The 22,591-nt window shown below is 36.2% G+C and overlaps 1 protein-coding gene across 1 annotated transcript in view; it reads left to right on the top strand.

Annotated features, from left to right (window-relative positions):
• Window positions 1–22,591, top strand: part of Klhl1 (kelch like family member 1) — a 363,866-nt gene that overhangs the window by 191,878 nt on the left and 149,397 nt on the right. The window contains exon 5 of the mRNA XM_021203301.1: window positions 14,215–14,427. Within this exon, the coding sequence (XP_021058960.1) occupies window positions 14,215–14,427 (213 nt within the window). The remainder of the gene's footprint in view (window positions 1–14,214; window positions 14,428–22,591) is intronic.

Raw genomic sequence — 22,591 nt, 5'->3', positions numbered from 1 at the left:
ACTGAAGGGGTCATGCAAAGAAATTGAGGCTTGGCACCATGAAGAGAGCCTATAAGAGGCTATTGTTGAAGCCAAGTAACAGTGGAAGACAGCAGTGTTTTAGAGATGCCAGTACCATGAGACAACCACCAACAGCAGCAGCAGTGGAGTACAGGCATCTGGAGCCTAGAAGACAAGCTGTGTGCTACAAAGGGCAGGGCTGGAGAAGTGACCCAAGCCCTTGGAGGAGCCCAGAATGTCGTGAGTTGAATCCCAGACAATGGACAGTTGGAGTTTAATTTTTGCTTTTGATTGTGACTGTGCCCTGTTATTTTTCCTTCTTCAAGGAAGTTCTTTAGTGAAGCCCACAGTTAAGAGACTTTGAATTTTAAAGTAGTTGGAATTTTAAAAGATACTGGATATTTTAAAAGGATTGAACTTTTAATATGTAAAGACTGTGAGACTTTTAAAGTTGTTTCAATCTTGGGGATGAATAAGAAACTAAGTGTTGAGGCTTACTAGTGCTGGGTTTGTGTGTCAAGTTGAAAAGGTGTCCATTTTACTGGCTAGTTTTGTGTCAACTTGACACAGCCTGGAGTTATCACAGAGAAAGGAGCTTCAGTTCTGGAAATACCTCCACGAGATCCAGCTGTAAGGCCTTTTCTCAATTAGTGATCAAGCTGGGAGGTCCCCTTGTGGGTGGTGTCATCATCTCTGGGTTGGTAGTCTTGGTTCTATAAGAGAGCAGGCTGAGCAAGTCAGGGGATGCAAGCCAGTAAAGAACATCCCTCTGTGGCCTCTTCATCAGCTCCTGCTCCCTGAGCTGACCTGCTTGAGTTCCAGTCCTGACTTCTTTCAGTGATTCACAGCAATGTGGAAGTGTAAGCTGAATAACCCCTTTCCTCCCCAAAGTGCTTTTTGTCATGATGTTTGTGCAGGAATAGAAACCCTGACTAAGATACCTGCTTACAAAAGATGTCCAATTCAGACTCTCTATCCCCCATTACTAGGAGTCCCAAATAAGGTCAGCCATAAAGTTTCCAGGGAGTTTGCACTGTGCTTAGTTTATATCTTTTAATAATAAGCCACTGCTGTTTTTCTGATATTTCTAACTCATCTTATAGCTTAAGCAATAATTTAATAGTGGGAATCCCCAGAGCCAAGTCTGTTTATACTTCAAAAGTCTTAAAACAATCATTTTTCTACAACACAAAAACAAGTGTGATAACCACCATATGTTTTTTACTAATATTAAATAATTATTTGTTTTTATCAGTAGTTTTCCTTTATAGAAATGAAACAGGATACAGAGGAAGTTATGGATAATACACCCTTCAGAATAGCCACACATAATAGAAAATATATTGATGTAACTCTAACAAAGCAAGTAAAAGATAAGAATGTCAAGACCCTTAAGAAAGAAATTGAAGATATTAGAAGATGGAGAGATCTCCCATGCTAATGGATCATTTGGATTAACATATTGAAAATGGCCATTGTACCCAAAGCAATCTACAGATTCAAAGGAATTCTCATCAAAATTTCAATATAATTCTTTTCAGACCATAAACAAAAATTCTCAATTTCAAATGCAAAACCAAAACCACACAATAGCTAAATTATTCCAGTACAATAAAAGAACTTCTGGAGGAATCACCATCTCTGATTTCAAGATGTATGTAGAGCAAAGTAAGAAAAAGTGGATGATATTATAATAGAAACAGACAGGTTGATTATGGAATCAAATCAAAGACCAAGAAATGAACTCACACACCTATGTACATTTGATTTTTGACAAAGAAGATAAAACCATACAATGGAAAAGAGAGCATCTTTAACAATTGAAGCTGGTCTAACTGGATGTCTGGAGGTAGAAGAATGAAAGTAGATTCTTATTTATTACCCTGTATAAAATGCACATTCATGTGTATCAAAGACTTCAGTATAAGACCAGATAAAGTGAATCTAATAAAACAGATATTAGGAAATAGCCATTGGTACAGGATACAGCTTCTTGAACAGGATACATTTAGCTCAGGCACTATGATCAACAATTAGCAAATGGGATCTTCTGAAACTGAAAAGCTTCTGTAAGGCAAAGGACACCTTTTGTAAAAGGACAAAAGGACAGCCCTACTGCCTGGGAAAAGATATTCACTAACTGAACATATGACAGAGTCCTAATATTCTAAAATATATAAAGAAATCAAGAAGTTAGACACCGACAACCCAAATAACCCAATGGAAAATTGTTTGTAGAGATAAACAGAGAATTATCAATAGAGGAATTTCTAATGGCAGATAAACATTTCAAGAAATGTTCAACATCCTTAGTCATCAGGCAATGCAAACAAAAACAACTCTGAGATTTTACCTGATACCCAGCAGAATGGCTAACATCAAAATATCAAAGAGCAGAACATGCTGGTGAGGATGTGGAACAAAGGAAACAACCACTCTGGTAATTGGCAGCATCTCTGAAAGTTTAGACTAATGCAAGTTTTATAAAGGACAGCATTTAATTGAAGCTGGCTTACAGGTTCAGAGGTTCAGTCTTTTATCCTCAAGGAATTAGCATGGCAGCATCCAGGCAGACATAGTGTAGGAGGAGCTAAATCTGAAGGCTGCTAGCAGAATACTGGCTTCTGGGTAGCTAGGATCAAGTCTTAAAGCCAACACCCACAGTGACACACCTATTCCAACAGAGCCACATCTTTTTATTAGTGCCACTTCCCGGGCTGAGCATATTCAAACCATCAAAATACCCAAAAGATATTCCACCCTCATATCAGCTTTACGTGTAATAGCCTGAAACTGGAAACAACCAAGATGTCTCTCAACTGAAGAATATGGTATATTTACACAATAGAATACTATTTAACTATTAAAAACTAGGACATCAAGTAGTACTGTTGTGGATGGCCCTGGTAATGCCTGTATTTTGATGTTAATTCTACTTTCCCTTAACAGGTTGTCTGTAATTAGCAATTAGTCACATACTCAGGTGACTTCTTGTGAATCTTACCCCTAATGAATAAAAGGACCAATCACTGGATGAGTAGGCATGACTTCTGGCCTCTATATCAGGGTCCCTTCAGCAGAATCTTGCCGGCATGTGCATTAGAATCTGGGTTTGATGGCTGATGATGGGATGGATTCCCGGATGGGGTAGTCTCTGGATAGTCCATCCTTTCATCTTAGCTCTAAATTTGTCTCTGTACCTATATCCTTTCATGGGTATTTTGTTCCTTATTCTAAGGAGGAATGAAGTATCCACACGATGGTCATCCTTCTTGGTTTTCCTGTGTTTTGCAAAATGTATCTTGGGTATTCTAAGTTTCTGGGCTAATATCCACTTATCAGTGAGTGCATATCTAGTGACTTCTTTTGTGATTGGGTTACCTCACTAAGGATGATATCCTCCAGATACATCCATTTGCCCAAAAATTTCATAAATTCATTCTTTTTAATAGCTGAGTAGTACTCCATTGTGTAAATGTACCACAGTTTCTGTATCCATTCCTCTATTGAGGGACATCTGGGTTCTTTCCAGCTTCTGGCTATTATAAATAAGGCTGCTATGAACATAGTGGAGCATGTGTCCTTATTACCAGTTGGAAGATCTTCTGGGTATATGCCCAGAAGAGGTATTGCTGCGTCCTCCAGTAGTACTATGTCCAATTTTCTGAGGAACCGCCAGACTGATTTCCAGAGTGGTTGTACAAGCTTGCAATCCCACCAGCAATGGAGGAGTGTAGGGGCCTTGAATTTCCAATCTTTCCAAGACTTTTATCATGAAGGGGTGTTGGATTTTGTTGAATGCTTTCTCAGCATCTAATGAGACGATCATGTGGTTTTTGTCCTTGAGTTTGTTTATGTAATGGATTACATTGATGGATTTCCTTATATTAAACAATCCCTGCATCCCTGGGATGAAGCCTACTCGGTGGTGTTGGATTATCATTTTGATGTGTTCTTGGATTTGGTTTGTGAGGATTTTATTGAGTATTTTTGCATTGATATTCATAAGGGAAATTGGTCTGAAGTTCTCTTTCTTTGTTGGATCTTTGTGTGGTTTAGGTATCAGAGTAATTGTGGCTTCATAGAATGAATTGGGTAGAGTACCTTCTGTTTCTATCTTGTGGAATACTTTGAGGAGAGTTGGAATTATGTCTTCTTTGAAAGTCTGATAGAATTCTGCACTAAACCCATCTGGTCCTGGGCTTTTTTGAGTTGAGATACTATTAATGACAGCTTCTATTTCTTTAGGTGATATAGGACTGTTTAGGACATTAATCTGATCCTGATTTAACTTTGGTACCTGGTATCTGTCTAGGAATTTGTCCATTTCATCCAGGTTTTCCAGTTTTGTTGAATATAGCCTTTTGTAGTAGGATCTGATGATGTTTTGGATTTCCTCAGGGTCTGTTGTATGTCTCCCTTTTTGTTTCTGATTTTGTTAATTAGGATGCTATCTCTGTGCCCTCTAGTGAGTCTGGGTAAGGGTTTAATCTATCTTGCTGATTTTCTCAAAGAACCAGCTCCTGGTTTGGTTGATTCTTTGAATAGTTCTTTTTGTTTCCACTTGGTTGATTTCAGACCTAAGTTTGATTATTTCCTGCCTTCTACTCCTCTTAGATGAATTTGCTTCCTTTAGTTCTATGGCTTCTAGTTTTTCTGTCAGGTTACTAGCTTCTTAGAAGGGGGAACAAATTATAGGAGGAAATACAGAGACAAAGTGTGGAGCAGAGACTGAAGGAAAGGCCATCCAGAGACCATCCCATCTGGGCATCCATCCCATCCATATACAGTCGCCAAACCTTGACACTATTGTGGTCACTGAGACTGGGAACTGCTCATTAACAGGAGATTGATAGGGCTGTCTCCTGGGAGACTCTGCCAGAGCCTGAAAAATATAGAGGCAGATGCTCACAGCCAACCATTGGTGTTAGTGCAGAATCCCTGAAGAAATTGGCGAATGGACTGAAGGAGCTAAGGGGTTTTGCTGCTCCATGGATAGAACAATAGTGTCAACTGGCCTGACACCCCTGGAACTCTCAGGGACTAGACCATCAACCAAAGAGTACTCATGGAGGGGCCTATGACTCTGGTCACATAGAAGGCAGAGGATGGCCTTGGTGCACATCAGTGGAAGGAACAGCCCTTGGGCCTGAGCGGGTTTGATACCCCAATGTAGGGGAATGCCATGACAGGAAGGCAGGAGTGGGTGGATGGGCAGGGGGTGCACCCTCATGGTGGCAAGGGAAGAGGGGGTGGGATAGGGAGTTGTTATGGATAGCCCTGAGGCTAATTATATTTGATGTTAATTCTGTTCTCCTGTGAGTGGTTGCAAACAAGGAATGGGTCAGGACTCAGGTGATTTTCAGTAAACCTGCTTGACACCTTAATTTGTAAAATAAAGGAGAGCTGATGACTGTGCAGATAAAAGGGAAGGTGGGGCAGAAGGTGAGGGGGAGAGAGGAAGAAGGAAATGGAAGAGGGAGAGGATGCAGAGGAGGAGGAAGAAGGAGAAAAGCAGAGCAGAAGCACATGGCCTGGAGAAACTGCAAGTTCTAAGGGGTCTCAAAAGCTGTGGAAGATGGTCCTGTAGCAGGAGATCTGCCCAATCTAGGCACGCAGCTTTGAAATCATATAGAATGTGTTGTGATTTCATTGCCTGGGATGGAGTGATTTATGCAATAGGGAGTTTCTGGAGGGGAGACCTGGAAAGGGGATAACAGTTAAAATGTAAACAAAGGAAAATATCCAATAGAAGGGGGGGGTGAAGTACTGGTTTAAACAAACAAACAAGGACATTATGAATTTTGCAGCAAGTGGATGGAACTAGAAAGAAAAATCATCCTGAGTGTTCTCACTTGTAAGTGGGTATTAGCCATAAAATGTAGAATAACAACACTATAATCCACATATGCAAAGAAACCAAACAATAAGGAAGGACCAAGAGATGATGTCTGAATGTGTCTCAGAAGTGGAAATGAAATAGATATCAGAGGTGGAAGGAGGGAGGGAACTGGATGGTAAAGTGGAAGCAAAGGAGTACAGAATGGTGGTTGGGATTGGGTTTATGGAGGTACAACAGAGAGACAAAGGAAATTGGAGTCGGGATGACATCTCAAGGACTGACAGAGACCTAAGATGGGTGCAAAGTCTCCAGGGAATATATGTGTGTGATTCAACACTGGGAGATGTGGGGTCTGAAGAGGCCACTTCCTGTAGCCAGGCAGGACTCCCAGTGGAGGAATAAGCACAGCCACCATGCACTCACAAAACTTTAGACTCAGAACATGCCCTACCTACAAAACATGCAGGGACAAAGACAGAGCAGAAATTGAGGGCATATGCGATCAATGCCTGGCCCAAATTGAAACCCATTCCATGGCAAGAACTAATCGCTGACACTATTAAATGGTACTCTGTTATGCTTGCAAACAGGATCCTAGCAGAAATGTTTTCTGAAAGGCTCCGCCCAGCAGGCAATGAAACCAAATTCAGAGACCCATAGCCAAACACTAGATGGAGATCTGGGAGTTTTGTGGAAGAGTGTGGAAAAGAATTGAGGGAACTGAAGAGGATATGAACTCCATAGGAAGACCAAGGAAGGCATTGCACAGTTTGTTTTAAAGATTCCTTTTCATATCAGAAGCACATCTACTTATGATCACTTTGCCAATGAGTAGTAATGGTGAGCTCTATGGATTGCACAGATCTCCAGAGTAAATCTGCCACAATCATCAGAGCACATCTTGGAACTCAGATACACCAAGAACTTAACCAAAACCAAGGTGAGCAGTCAATAAGTGAGGTGTAATCCTGCTTTACAAATCAGATCAAGGCAGTCCATGAAATTTTAGTTACAGAGGAGAAGCAGCAATAAATCACCCAATAGTATGATTGTTAAAGGTTATGCTGTTATCTTAATAAAATGTGAGGTTACAGAAAGGATGAAATGCAATTTTTAATTCAAGTCCTGACATGAACAACAATATGAATATATCTGAGCTCCTCTGAGCCCAGAATGTCATCACAATGATGAGGTGTGGAAATATCTTGAATTTCCACTCACTATGCAATTCTAAGGCAGTGTACAAGAGTGTATATCAGTATTCAAATTCAAGGAGGACAAACAACCCAAAACCCATGGGAAAAAAATGTAAAATGTAAAAAGGTTAGAATCTTGATAGCAATATCTTAGTCATAACAATATTAAAGTAATGTTTTAAACATATATTGACCTCATTATAAGGAATGAAAGAGATGTCAAGAGAATCACCAAGAGTTGCCTCCTGTGACCTCTGAAAGGCTAGAACTTTGGCCCACAATTACTTTTGTGTCTCCAGTCACAGAAGGGAGAAGCCTCATCTCCCAGGTACAGAAGAAAGGTAACGCTTCAGGGGAAAGAGATGGAAAGTTTGATCTTGATCTTGGAAAAGTTGAATCATACAAATATTTTAAGCCATTTAAGCTTTTCCTATAACAGAGTTTGAAGGATGTATACATTTAAAATACTATGATATTACACCCAAGTTTGACATTTTCTCATGTATATGTACTAAATCTCAACAATGGCAAATAGTCTTATTTTATGCCTTACCTATAGAATAGCACATTTTTGGCAACACAAGCTTCAGAGGAGGTCATCTTTGATAAAATAGCTTTAACAATTTTAAATGAATGAATACTACATACTGTCATACTTTGTAACACATACACTGTACTTTTCCCAAACTATTAAGTACCCCATGACACAAATTGAATCAATGGCAGGAAAGTGTTAATAATATGAATAAATGAAAGGATATGTGATAAAACTGAGTATGAGCGCAGTAGAACTTACAATGGAGAGATGATATCTTAAGTTAACCACAGTAATATATAATGTATTACTTGAGTTTTTAGGATCAGAACCTTAATTAACTATTAATGAAATTTAAATTGTTGGGAATTTTTGAACAATAAGATATATACACTATTTATTTCTATATTTTAACTATATCTTAATAATAAATTGATGATTTTAAAGTAAGAAACTTGCATCCTTAGGCTTCATAGCTTTCTTGATTATGGTTTCTATTGCTCTGAACGTACAGCATGTCCAAAGCATTTTTAATTTTATTTCATTTTTATTTTTATTTTATTTACATTCTAGTTGTTGTGCCCCTATCTCCCCTCCCCAGGTCTTCATCTCATTCCTCCTCCCCTTACCTCTGAGATGGTGCCCCCCACCAGACCTCCCCCTTCTCTGGGGTATCAAGTCTCTCCAGGATTAAGGTCATTTTTTTCCCACTAATGCCAGTCAGGCAGACCTCTGCTATATATGTGCCAGGAACCTCAGACTGGCCCATGTCTTGTTGGTGGCAAAGTCTCTGGTAGCTCCCTGGGGTCTGGATTAGTTGAGACTGCTGTTCTCTCTCTATGGGGTCATCCTCTGCTTCAGGTTATTCGATCCTGATCCCAACTTCAGTCCAATGGTTGAGTGCATGTATCTGCATTCTTATCAAGGAAAACATTTAACTGGGGCTTGCTTACAGTTCAGAGGTTAGGTCGGACTAATGGTGGCATGTAGGTAGACATGGAGCTGGAGAAGGAACTGCAATTCTGACATCTTGATGTGCAGGCAGTAGAAAAGACAGTGCGTGATTGAGCCTGAATTTGAACATCTGAGACCTCACAGTCCCCCCACAGTGACATATTTCCTCCAACAAAATCATACCCACTTCAACAAAGCTACTCCTAATAGTACTACTCCCCATAGGCCAAGAATGCAGACACATTTGTCTGTGGGGGCTATAGATATCCAAACTACCACAACAGCCATTGCTATTATCCACTGAGTCATCTTTGTCACTTAGGATCTACTTTATTCTGCCTAACCTAATGTTATTCTTGATGTTCAGCTAATACTTTATGATGACATGGAAATGTGATATTTATATTTAAATTTCAAAAAAGTATTAATGCTAATTTATGCTTACAAAAGTATGACAAGGAACAAGCAATCAGAGTTAAAGAGAGGGTAATGAACCTTTGAAGATACTTTTATGCTAACCTCAAGAAATATAAAACAAAAATACTGTTTAGAAATTTCTGGGTATTTATTATCTATTTTTTTTGAGATTTTTTTTCTTCGTAGCATTGGGATGAAGCTTGCATATGCTAAACGAGCATCTTTTATTGAACCACGAGCATCTTTTATTGAACCAGATCCCCTGGCTCATTTTAACTTTGATCATACAGTAGCATCAGACATTTGATGCCAGAATATTTCTTTGTGTTAAGTATTTAAACTTTATTCACAATGTGTCTGTTTCTGTTTAATTGAGATGAATGACAAAATTTTGTATTAACCTAATCAAATACACTGACCTAAAATTTATTTTCAGTGTTTTTTCCACAGTAATATGTCAATCCCCTGCCCAACACTTCATATTGCATCATCTGCCATGTCATAGTTTAAAATCTTTTCACACCTTCTGAGCCTGTTTGCTGATTACCAATTTCAGATAATAAACTTTAAGTATAAAATGATCATTTTGTTTAAAATTCACTTTTTCCATTTCTGTATCATTTATCCAGCACCATATATAAGACTCTTAAAAGAAAATTTTGTATAAAATGTAAAAATTCCAAATAATATACAGTCTTTCATGACTTTCCATATAATATGTTCTTAACGTGTAAAACATAAGGAAACTTGTTTTAAATTTGTAAGACCTGATAAACCAAACATGTGTATTTTAAAAGTTCCAGGAACTAAATTGCAATTTCACAGAAATATTTTAGGAAAAATAACAGGGAAAAGGGACTTAGTAGAGAGGAGAGGGGAACAAAGGGAATTTTAGAGCTTTTGGATATGTAAAAATATAGATATTAATTGATATAGGCATAAAACATATGTGATAACTAATATGTCTCAAAACCTACCCATATCACAGGATATTTTTTTTTTCATCAGCATCAAGAGTTTGCAAAGATCTTAGTAGGATTTACAAAGACACAAAATTATATGGATTTTAGCTGAATTAGGAGCAGGTCTATGAGAAAAGAAAAGTGTCTATAGTGATAGTAAATGAAACTATTACCAGAGCTGTCAGAGAAGAAATCAAACTATAAAAGCCTGCATCCTTCCTGCCAGATGGATTTCAATCTGACTCTAAGTTTCCTAGAGGCTAAATAAAAAGAGAAATCTGATCAATTTCATAATTTACAGCATCCATGATAAAGGAAAAGCAATTTACTCAGGAGAAGTGCAATTATTCTTGCTACTAAATCCTGTAAGAATTTTCCCCAAGGGTCATCATAAAGAGGACACTATAAAATATAATGAAATATGCCTTGAACAAAATCTTTATGACAGACACGACTAAGTATTTCACAGAGTGATTTTTATTGTCTTCTTTATTTTATACCTCCAGTATAACTATACAATTTTGGGTATAGTTTAATAATGGCCGACATGTTTGAGTAAAAGAAAAAGCAAAGGGAACAAAATAGCTGTCTACATTCCTCTAAACTATGATTTTCTTCCTTCATTTCTTCATAGAAACATGGTAGTAACGCTGCACAAAACCCATGGTATGTTAACTCAATAAATAGTTATATCATATCTATAAAATATTATAAAATTCCAAAAGAAACAATAAGATGAAATAATTTTCCAGAAAATTGAGTCTGCTATTCTGTGATGCCCAATATTAGAGAAATATTAATTTATTGATACTTTGTATTTTGATATAAATTGTGTGAATAAGTAGCATAAGGCCTGAAAGCAGGAGTTAAAAACATTTGAAGGTACTTTCAGCCCAGAAATTTAATTCATTCCTGATCCAGGGTTCTTGCTAATTTAAATATAACTTAAACCTAAAAATGAAGAGGCACATTCATCAGATAATCAATGAAATCTAGTTAAGCATTTCTGTTGCCTCTTGTCTACTTTTTGGTCCCTAAGTCTCACTCTACTACAGGCGTCATGTGGGTTTTTAGAGACCTCTACCTTGAGCATTTTATTTTACAATTACTCATTAAATGTCTCGTGTGTCTTCTTTGGATTTATCTCAAAAACTATGGGAGGAAGTGGCAAATAGGCAAACTTGGAATCTGTGTATCTCAAATGTAAATCACACACCGTAAGCTTCCTGCTTCAAATGGAAGAATGTGTGTGCCAGTTTAACCCCTGACTACTTTGTACTGCTACTATAGGATTTTTTTTTTTCATCATATATCATTAGTTGCCCTATTCAGTACATATATACTGTATATATGGTCCTGTGCTATACAAGATCTTGTATTTTTTTTCATTAAATTACGTTATTTATTTACATTCCAAATTTGCCCTCCTGCCTCTTCTCTGAGTTCTTCACCCCATCCCCTCCCCCTGGCCTCTGAGAGGGTGCTCCCCCACCTGTTCACTTCACCCCTATCAGCATCCCCCTTCCCTGAAGTATCAAGTCTCTACAAGCTTAATCTCATCTTCTCCCAATGAGTTCAGATAAAGCAGTCCTCTGCTGTACCTATACTGGGGGCCACAAACCAGTTCCTTGGCCTTTGATTTATTTTCTGGGGAACTCTTAGGGGTCTAGGATCGTTGACATTCTTGTTCTTTCTTTGGGGATGGAATCTCATTCAGTTGTGATGACACACTCAAGTAGGATTTGCTGAACGAGGCAGAATCAGTAGGATTTCGAGTTAGAGGCCAGCCTGGGCTACACAGAGATCTTAAAGTCCAGGGTTTCATAAATTAAGGTGATAAGACTCCTTGTGATTAGACTCCTAAGTTACATAATGGGTATTTTTTGTTCTTCTTGTGATCTCCAAGAAAAGAATTTGGTCAAGGGATACAGCAAAGAAAAATAACTCAGAGACTCCTCCGAAGAGAGATTTTAGTGGGCTTTATAAAAGGGAGAGTGGATAGCACAGTTTTTCTATTGTGGATTTAAATGATGTCTTAATTCACATTGATGGAGTAGATTATGTAGTTATTTTATGAAATAACCACTTCTACCTTCTCTATCATGATTGTTCAGATCTCTCTTTCCTGTTATGTCTTCCCGTGATACAGAAAACTTGACAAGAGGAATGAGATGAAGACATGTTTTATTTCTCATTCATAAGCAAATGCCAAATTGCCATTGCTTTTGATGTAGAGGGGACAATTTTTTCTGCAGTCTCTAGGACAGCTAACCAAAAAGACCATTTTATATATGAGGAGTCATAGCTGTGAAGCTTCCGTTTCCTGGATCATCTCATATATTGCTTCACTTTTGATGCTGAGCATAAATCCTGTCATGCATATTTGTAAGTTCATTTGTTATTTGTAATGTTGAACTTTAACACTGAAGGTTGAGCCTGGGGTTTTGTAATAGCTCAATAGGCTGAACAAATAAGGTAGAGGCTCTTTAGCTATATTCTCAATCTCTGTACCCAAATCTCCACCCATCGTGTGCATCTTCAGTTGTGCTACCACACCAAAGTTCAGGTTGCTGTTTGGCAACTAATGTGGGAAGTCTGGAGGGGCCATGTGTTGTGAGAATCTATTGGGGTCTTAGCTCTATAAAGTTGACTGAATATTTGGCTTAAAGACACACAGATAACTTTTGAGTTTATTTACATATACATGCATACATACATACATACATACATACATACATACATGCTTGTTTACCAACTTATTTACACACAGATTGTGACAGGGTCTCATGAAACCACTCCTAGTCAGTCTCATACACATCATGTAGCTAAGATTGGCCCTTCTTGATCATTCTGAGTTCACCAACCAACTATTGTGACTGTGTATAAGTACTACAACTTCTGGGTTCTTGAATTAGATCTTGATGCATGACAGGAACAAGGGAAACAAAGTTGCTGAATGCCATTTTAAATACTGGAGTGAGTAAATGATGACATGCTAAATAAAATGACAGAAGAAAGAGTGAGTAATTTATCAACTTCAATGGAAGTAAGGAAATAAATTAATTATAATTAGAAGGCATCACACCGTAGAAACTAAAAGCTTAAGGAGTCTTTAAAAGAAAACCTCGAAGATGGTACACTCATTTAAAACTATGTTGGCTTTATTATAGGAGATTTAATATAGAAACTCAAAGTACATACAGGGAGAGCCATTGGGAGAAAACACAGGCTGAATGAACATAAATAGGAATCAAAACTAAGCCAAATTTAATGGCTAATGATACCTGGAAAGTCATTTTTCTCCAAAGATCGGGATATTGAAAGGTTACCTGTTCTTCAATAATGGAGAGCAGGGAAGAGAGACGGAATTGATCAAAACACATTATCATCTTTTACAGTTCATCAAACAATAAAGGATAATTCAAGTTGCTCACCTTCAGGTGTTCTGTTTAATCTGTATAAGTCATTTCTTTAATTTCTTTTATTGTTTGGATTTTAAGATAATTGCCAAGAGGTTATTTAAAACATAGCATCCAAGACCCTGTTGTATTACTGAGTGAGGAGCTCTAATTAGAACCTCCCAAATCCCATTTATTCATCTTCCCAGGTGGATCCCAATTGTTCAGGAATGGTCCTTTGAAATGACTATATTAACTCCAAGGCCACTTCTGGTTATATGCTTAAGAGTCTTAATATATTTGTGATTTGAATACAATCGAGAACAAATTTTATCAGAAATAATAACTAAAAAACAAACAACAACAACAACAGCAACCATTTAATCCAAACAAATTGCCATAAGAGGATGTAATTTTAAGAGACAGTTGTGAGTGGAGCTCCTATGATTGTATAGCTTTTATGGTTTCTAGCTATCTTTCTTCCCCTTCCAAATAAACAACCAAGCTACCTTGTTTTCTATTTCTCTTTGTAATGCACTGCCATTTTCTGATTTAAGTATGTGTATTTGAGCCTTTGAAAGTATGAAATGTTATTCTTTTCATATTTGCTAAATCTTACATAGTAGTACACTTGAAACTTTCACATTTAATCACTGAGTACATTCTGCCTAACAAAGCTGTGCATTATAATCCTCCAGTTATTACAAGATCTCTGCTGTCTCGGATACATTTGCACTTCAATTACAATTACAATGCTTTCTTCTTAACAGCTTCTTGTTTCCGAAGGATGAGTCTCAAGGATTATGTTATAATGAGAACAAAGGTTATTGACTGCTTTTCACATTTTTCTCTGAGATGCTTTGCCAGCTACATAGGAGTGAATTTATGCCAAGATCTTTTCTCCCCACAGGAAAACATAATGGAAGTAATCAGAAATCAAGAGTTTTTACTCCTTCCAGCTGAAGAGCTCCATAAACTACTGGCCAGTGATGATGTAAATGTTCCCGATGAAGAGACCATTTTCCATGCACTGATGATGTGGGTCAAGTATGACATGCAGCGGAGATGCAGCGACCTGAGTATGCTCCTTGCCTTCATTAGATTGCCACTGCTTCCACCACAGGTAATTTTGTGTGCTTCTATTTCAGTATAAGCAGTATACTAAAAATCCCTGCATTATAAGCAAACATTGCAACATGGCTTTAATTATTTTACAGCATTTTCAGAGTTTAATGAAGTACTACATTCAAATTAGGTAAGGTCATAAAAATTTATGGGTGAAGGGTCATAGATCTAAATTTCATCTTGGATGCATGTATGTATATGTGTGTGTGTGTATGTGTGTGTGTATGTGTATTCATACTTGCTTTTAACATTATGATAAACTTATTTTGAGACAAGATTTTACATTATAAATTTTGATTATACTGCATACATATTCAATTAGATAACAAATTTACACTTACTACAGCATCTGTTATCTATTTTCTGTTTATCTGTTTTATTCTCTTTAAAACTTAAGACATGTTCAGCATAAGGGAAATTATCTCTGGTACTGGAAAACTAGCCAATTACCCATGGCCAGCAAACTCATGGAACTTGGACGAGAACTTACAGCCATCAATTTACTAAGCCAGCATGAGGTCTGACTACATTCTAAACAATTGTTTTTGTACTCCCTTTAAATGTGGTTTATGACGAAGTAATATGATAATCCTATGGTGGAAACATATATTATTCACATATTTAAATTCAATTGGATGACATTTCAAAATAATGGGATCCAACATATTCTTGAATAGCCAAAATGTATAAGACTACTTATCAATTAGTATTATTGAACCTTTATTAATTAGAGATAAGGAAACAGAAAAAACAAACCCACTAATGCACTTTACTGAACTGATGAGGACAGAGGGTAAAATCAATGATAAGAATTTCTATAATTGACATAACCTTGAAATAAATTCAAACTCACCATTCTTTGGCTCTTAAAAATCATCTTAGAAATCATAAAAATATCCAATAAACAATTTTAACTAGTACTCAGTACGGTAGAAACTCAAAGCCATGAGTTGGAAGCATCACAATGCATTAAGTTAGATTTTTGTGAAGAAAATTCATTAGTTTCACATGATCTACTTGCAATCTAGCTTCACTGATTTGTAACAGTACAAGACTGATCTATAGGAAGCAAATTTAACCTAGGGTATATACTTTCTATTATCATCAAAGAAGCAAATTAAAAGTGGAATAGACCACTGAAATGCTATGTGGAATTGTAGGTGCAGACATACTATCAAAGGAGACCAAGGCCTTTCCAATCATTCATCATATTTATGTAGATATAAACCACCAAAAAAAAAAAAATCACAGGACGAGTATAAAATAAGAAATTTTTAAAAATAAGGAAAATAAGAAACTATGAACTCATATCAGTGAATTGAAATTTCTGTCAGAATTTAAGATTGGAAAATTTAAAAAAATTTTCTATGCCAAAATTGGAAAGCAGTTGAAGTTTGTAAGGGAATAGCTTACACATAGCTATTGACACTAATTAGGGACTAAAATTACAGTCAATGGATTTATTAATTCTTCCTCTGAATAAATGATAAGAATTTGCTTTGACACAAAAGTTTTTAAAGGAGACATGTATTTAGGTAAGAAGAAAATGAATACATTGTGATTCCCAGAAGTGCATATTTCCAAAGTATACAGTTTTGCTTTTGACACTAAGTATTCTCAAGGACTATATCCTCAGTATTGGCAGTCAAAGATAGTGATAACAGCGACCAATGATAGGTTCAAGGATATTAAGCACTAAAATGATTGATTGATTGATTGATTGATTCTCTTTTTCTTCTATCTAGTCATTAATACTAACCCAGTTTCACTATTTGTTGAAATATGGGGATTTTGAAGGTAAAGTGTTATTCAAGATTTATGAGCAATATGCTGGACATTTTAACTCTTTCTTATAATCCAAGTTGAAACAGAAGTTTGAAGTTTGGTGAGAGAGTTAACTACTTTTTAGGCTGCCCCATGTATATTGTGGCGTTATTTCTTGGAAAGACAGAGGGGTAGGAATAACAGAGAATTATGACTAAGATAGTGGTAAAATACTGTCTTCTGATAGTATGTCTTTTGCCCCTAGTCTTCTTCTCTCATCTCCTTTTCATTCCTCTCCTTTCTACTCCTATACTCTACTGTCATCAGGAATGCATAAACCTTTATTCCAATATATTTTCTTTAAATTGATATATCAAAAATCAATACTTTAACTGTCAGACTGTTCTCTGGACTCCATATTACATAAGGGTTTATACTTTTTTTTATATTCATCTATTTTGTGTGTAAATATGTGTGTATGTGTTCATATTCATCCATATACTACAACATGCGTGTGCTAGATCAAAGGAGAACCAGCAGGAGTTGGCTGTCTGTCCTCACCATGTGAGTTCAGGGGACCTAACTTACGTTGTTTCTTGACAGCAAATGTCTTTACTTCCTAAACTATATAAATATCTTGAATTAATATCATTTTATCATTCTATAGATTTCTCCTATTTAGAGAAGATGTATTTATTCATAATGGGAAATAAAGATTATTTATTCCTTATTTAACATTATGAATTAAAGTCTTTTAAAAATTGTCATTCCTGATAGGCATAAACATATTGTGTTTCTTCTTTACTGCTCATCTTTCAAATGAGAGATATGTGTTCAGAATTGCATGTATTCTTTCAAGCAACAAATGTTTAAAAAAAAGAGGACAATATTTTTATACCCTGTCTATATATAAGTGGGACTTATATTTCTGTTACTGATGTGAATGAATACCATTCCATTAAAATTCCTTTACATACAATGTTTCTCATAATAAAAACACAGATACTAGTTTTCAGTACTTGATTCACAGAGAGAAATGAGCTCAATGAATTTAAGCTATTAGATCTCCTACACCTAGAAGAATATCTGGCTTTCCTAAAACCCTGAGCTGGTAGGATTAAAAACACAGAGAGAGCTGCTGCTATACCCATCAATATGTTGTTCTCCAATTTGGAAGATTAGAACTATATTTTTTAGTCTAGCAATTTAGAAAGTCTTCTAAAAAGTACTAATTCCTTTAATATATGTAGCATTCCTGTGTAATATGTATCGATTTTCTGTGTGAGAAGTGAGAATATTAAGAATGAACATGGTATCCCCTTCCCACTGAGGCCTAAAGCTCATATTGATTTAAGAATCAATGATGCTGGCACATGGATTCTTCTGCCAGAGGAAACGTGGGCCATCGAAGGCTAGGTGACTTCATTTTTTAAAGTGGGCAAGTTTGAAAAGAAGGTATTTTAATGGAATCTATGAGATAAAGCTTTTGTGGGTTTACAAAGGTTAAGAATATGTGTATGCTTTTCTGTAAGCTATTACAAATGATCTGAAAGCACTAGTTTCTAACAATATGGTATGCTGGTTTGTACATTCTAGCCTTTATGTTAATTATGTCTGAAAATATTTTATGTGTATTTAAACATGTGTGCAATATATATTTATTCATTTCCTTTTGTGTGTTGCTACCTTAAGAATTTAATATATATATATATATATATATATATATATATATATATATATATATAATGTAGATGAATGAGATGAACATGAACACAATAAAAAATATAAATCAACTTTAGTGGCTAGTAGTAGAAACTGCAACTATTTAGCAAAAATCTGAGGAGAAATGTGAAAAAAATAATAGATTCAAAATACTAAATAATGCTGAAGTAATTGTAATTTCATTTGTAAATTTCCTTATTACTTGTCTCGGTGTCACTGTGACTATTACTTTTGCTCTCCTGACTTGTACTTGTAGATACACTTATACACACACACACACACATACACACACACACACACACACACACACACACAAACATGCATGAATACATGCAGGCATATTTGTATGATATTTATATGAGATATATTATATAAACTTGTAAAGTCTACACAGCTTACATAATATTAAAGTACACAATTATATGGTATTGAAAATGTTTTCGTTTTTCTTTTTAATTTTTAATCTTTTTTTACAATCCAGTCATTATCCCTCTCCTATTCTGCCCTCTGACAGTTCCTCATCCCATTCCTCTTTCCCATTCTCCAGGAGGATGTCCCACCCCTTCAAATGCATCCCACACATACCTAAAGACCTCCGCAGCATTCCCAGGGGGCCTTAAGTCTCTCCAGGGTTAGGTTCATTTTCTCTCACTGAGGCCAGACCAGGCAGTCCTCTGCTGTGTATGTGGCCGGGCCTCATATCAACTGTTGTATGCTACCTGGTTGGTGGCTCAGTGACTGAGAGATCTGGAGATCCAGGTTTGTTAAAATTGCTACTCTTCCTGTGAGGTCGCATCCTGGACTTCTTCCTGCCTTTCCCTAATTCAACCACAGGGGTCCCTGACTTCATAAATTGGTTGGGTGTAATTATCTGATTCTGTCTCAGTCAGCTGCTTGTTGGGCCTCACTGAAGGCAGCCAGGCATGCTAGGCTCCTGTCTGTAAGCACACCATAAAATCAGTAATAGAGTCAGGCCTTGGAGCCTCCCCTTGAGATGGATCCCAGTTTGGGCCAGTCACTGAATCTCCTTTCCCTCTTCATTTTTTGTCCCTGCAGTTCTTTCAGATAGGAACAATCTGGGTCAGAGTTTTTTTACTCTGGGATGGCAATCACATTCCGCTATTTGATGCCTTGTCTTTAAGCTGGAGGTGGGTTCTACTGAGTTTCCTTTTCCCACTGTAGGACATTTCACCTAAGTCCCTCCCTTTAAGTCCTAAGAGTCTCTCACCTCCCAGACTCTAGTATATCCTAGAGTGTTCCACTACCTCCTGCCTCCTGAGGTTGTCAGTTTCCATTTTTTTCTGCTGGTCCTCAGGGCTTAACTCCTATCCCCACCCCCCACACAATTCATGATCTTGTTGCCCTTTTTCCCCTCCCCCTACCATCTCCCACCCAGGACCCTCCATCCCTCTGCCCTGTGATTGCTTTCTTCTCCCCTCCCAAACAGGATTCAGTCATCCTCACTTGAACACTTCGGTTTGTTAACCTTCTTCAGTTCTGTGGATTATATCCTGGGTATTCCTAAGGTTTTTAGCGAATATCCACTTACTAGTGAGTACATACCATGCATGTCCTTTTGGGTCTGAGATACCTCACTCAGGGTAATATTTTCTAGTTACATCCATTTGCCTGCAAATCTCATGATATCCTCATTCTTAATAACTGTATAGTATTCCACTGTGTAAATGAACCACATTTTCTGTATCCACTCATCTGTTGTGGGCCATCTGGTTTGTTTGCAGTTTCTGGCTATCACAAATAAGGCTGCTATGAACACAGAGGAACATGTGCTCTTGTGGCATGGTGGGACATCTTTTGCTATATGCCTAGGAGTAGTATAGCTGGGTCTTCAGGTAGAGCTATTTCCAATATTTCTAATTAAAAAATTATTTTGAAAAATACTCGAATTAATTGATCAAGGAGCTATGTCTTAAAAGAAAGGATAGGGAAGAATTTGGTTTATCCAACTGTGATGTAGTTAGGATTATAGAAATAGTTAACATCAAATGAATAGCTGAATCACATTTGAAAAACTACCATGAACTGTTTGCAAATTTTATACAAAGGAATACACCAAAGTTTTTATAAACATAGTAGTAAAAATATAAAATAGTAAATACCCTATATATCTATATGATATTTATACAGGTATTTATTATGACTACAAATAAATGAGAAAATATGCTTCCAGTAATGCATAAATCATACAACCTTATAATACTTTTGTGGGTGTTTCTGTGATTCTGTTTTTGAACTGCCTTGAAAATTCTATGATGAAAAAACAGTAACACACTATACATGGTGGCATAATTTGTAATTATAGTAAAAAAAAAAAGACTGAAAGCAACAAGGGCCTAGATATAAATAAGCAAATTAATTAATAAAATATAAAATAAATACTGTCTAAAAAAATCAACAAACACTAATAAAAACAATTGTTGATATTTCACAAATAGTCATAGAAGCAGATTAGTGGCAAAAATATTTAGTTATATTGAAAATATTATTTTGTATTCATAAAGCATTTGGCCACCCTAAGTTGGCCATAAAACTGGTATTTTCTTGGATTATACACTTTCATGTTTTTATGTTTCTAAATGTATTGAATGCTTCTGTGTTTAGTTAGTTTTTATGGGAACAAGAGAAGATCCATTCTGATATTCTTTATTAATTATGAATGACCCCATGCTGTTATGAAGTATGTTATTGTAATTTGGCATGGAGAATACAGTGAGGATGTAAACTTCCTGGAGACAGTATAGCTTTTAAGAGAGAAAACTACTAGACAAAATGAGTTTCAGAAAAATAGAAAAGACTCAGAAAGTTTCAGAAACAAGAAAAAATGTCAATAATATGGTAATGAAGTGCAATAGTTTATACTGATATAAATTCAATTATTTGACTTCACAATATGAAAGATCATATGAATTGGTTAAATGAAAGAAAAAGATCTATAGTTATATTCCAAGAATGAATTCTATTATTTTAAATAAGTGTTACATATAACTGACTTCATAATTTTTTAAATATATATATATATTTAAAAATATATCTCTATCTATCTATCTATCTATCTATCTAGATAGATAGATAGATAGATAGATATAGATATAGATATATTCTTTCAGAGGTCCCCGGTTCAGTTCTTATCATGCACAGGAGGTAGCTTACATAAATATTTTTAAAGTTTAAAATTTTAACAAGATTATAAAAATAATAAAATATAAGGCAATTTCCTGAATATATAAACATGCATGAAATGAAGAGTAGAGCCAATTTGATTTTTTAAATTTCCGCATTATTCTTTTTTCATGAAAATTGAGTGATAATGTTGGTTTGAAATTTAAAAGTGTAGTTTCATAACAAATTTGCCACTGAATTTTACTTGGCTTCAAAAACATGCTTACAAAATGCACATAAATGTGCATTTACTAGAAGCATAGGTTGGTGGCACAGCACTTCCTGACAAGTTCAGGGTCTTTAGTTTGACTCACAGTACCATGCAAACACTGAAATAACACAGAGATACTCATTTGTATGTGTGTGCTTGTACTTCTGCAGTTTGACCTTAAAGTGACTTTATAGGAACCAAAGATGCGGGTTGGTAGTAAAGGGCTACCACTCTTCTTTCAGAGGTTCCAGGTTCAGTTCTTAGCATACATAGGAGGTGACTTACAACCACCTGTTACTCCAGTCCCAGGTGATCTGACAACCCTTCCCGGCCTCCTGGAGCCCTCACATGTAGATACTATAAAGAAACTCATACAGGGACACTCACACATAAATTTAATGGAAGCAAAAGAAGAGATGCGAAAACTAAGCAGAACTGACCTAAGAAGTGATCAAAAAAAAAAAAAAAAATCACATGTGATTATAAAAAAATATTTAACAGTTTGAATATCAGAAAACAGGCTATCTTTCATATGACACATTCAAGACATTCAATTATTAATCATAAATTCCTAGTAATGAAGTGTAATGATTATTAAGAAAGACATATGATAGTGTGGATAGTGTGCTTGTAACTGCATTTGTGCATGCATTTTACACTTAAACTCACTCCTTATAGCAAAAATATAATGGCCAGAAATTCTTCACCAGAGAAAGTGAATACTCTATCAATTTAGAAGAATATGGTTAAATCTAGTAACAAGGTAAAATGGATTCAGGGTTATTTAAAGTATTTTATGTAAAAAAAACATACCTACATATCATAAAAATATGTATCTAGCTGGGCATGGTGGCACACGCCTTTAATCCCAGCACTTGGGAGGCAGAGGCAGGTAGATTTCTGAGTTCGAGGCCAGCCTGGTCTACAGAGAGAGTTCCAGGACAGAAAAGCCCTTTCTCAAAAAAAAAAAATGTTTCTATGTAAAGCAGTAATAAATATATTAGCAGAGGCTCTTTGTGTTTGCATAGCATTGCAGCAAAAAAAGGGGAAGGTGTGCAACCTTTGTCCCCAATGGAAAAATGACAACTGATCAGTTTTCAGTGACATAAGCAGCCTTGTGGTTGTCTGCAAAAATTGTGGCCATCATTAAAATATCTTATGAAAAGGAAAGAAAGTGACAAATAGCAACGCAATCCAAAAATTAGGATTTGTAAATCACAAGAGAAGACACACAGAGAAACTCTCTCTCTCTCTCTCTCTCTCTCTCTCTCTCTCTCTCTCTCTC

The sequence above is a fragment of the Mus pahari genome, chromosome 8 (genome assembly GCF_900095145.1).
Source record: "Mus pahari chromosome 8, PAHARI_EIJ_v1.1, whole genome shotgun sequence".
Classification (NCBI taxonomy): Eukaryota; Metazoa; Chordata; class Mammalia; order Rodentia; family Muridae; genus Mus; species Mus pahari.
Note: the sequence above shows the minus strand (reverse complement) of the source record. Positions and strands in the feature narration are given on the sequence as shown.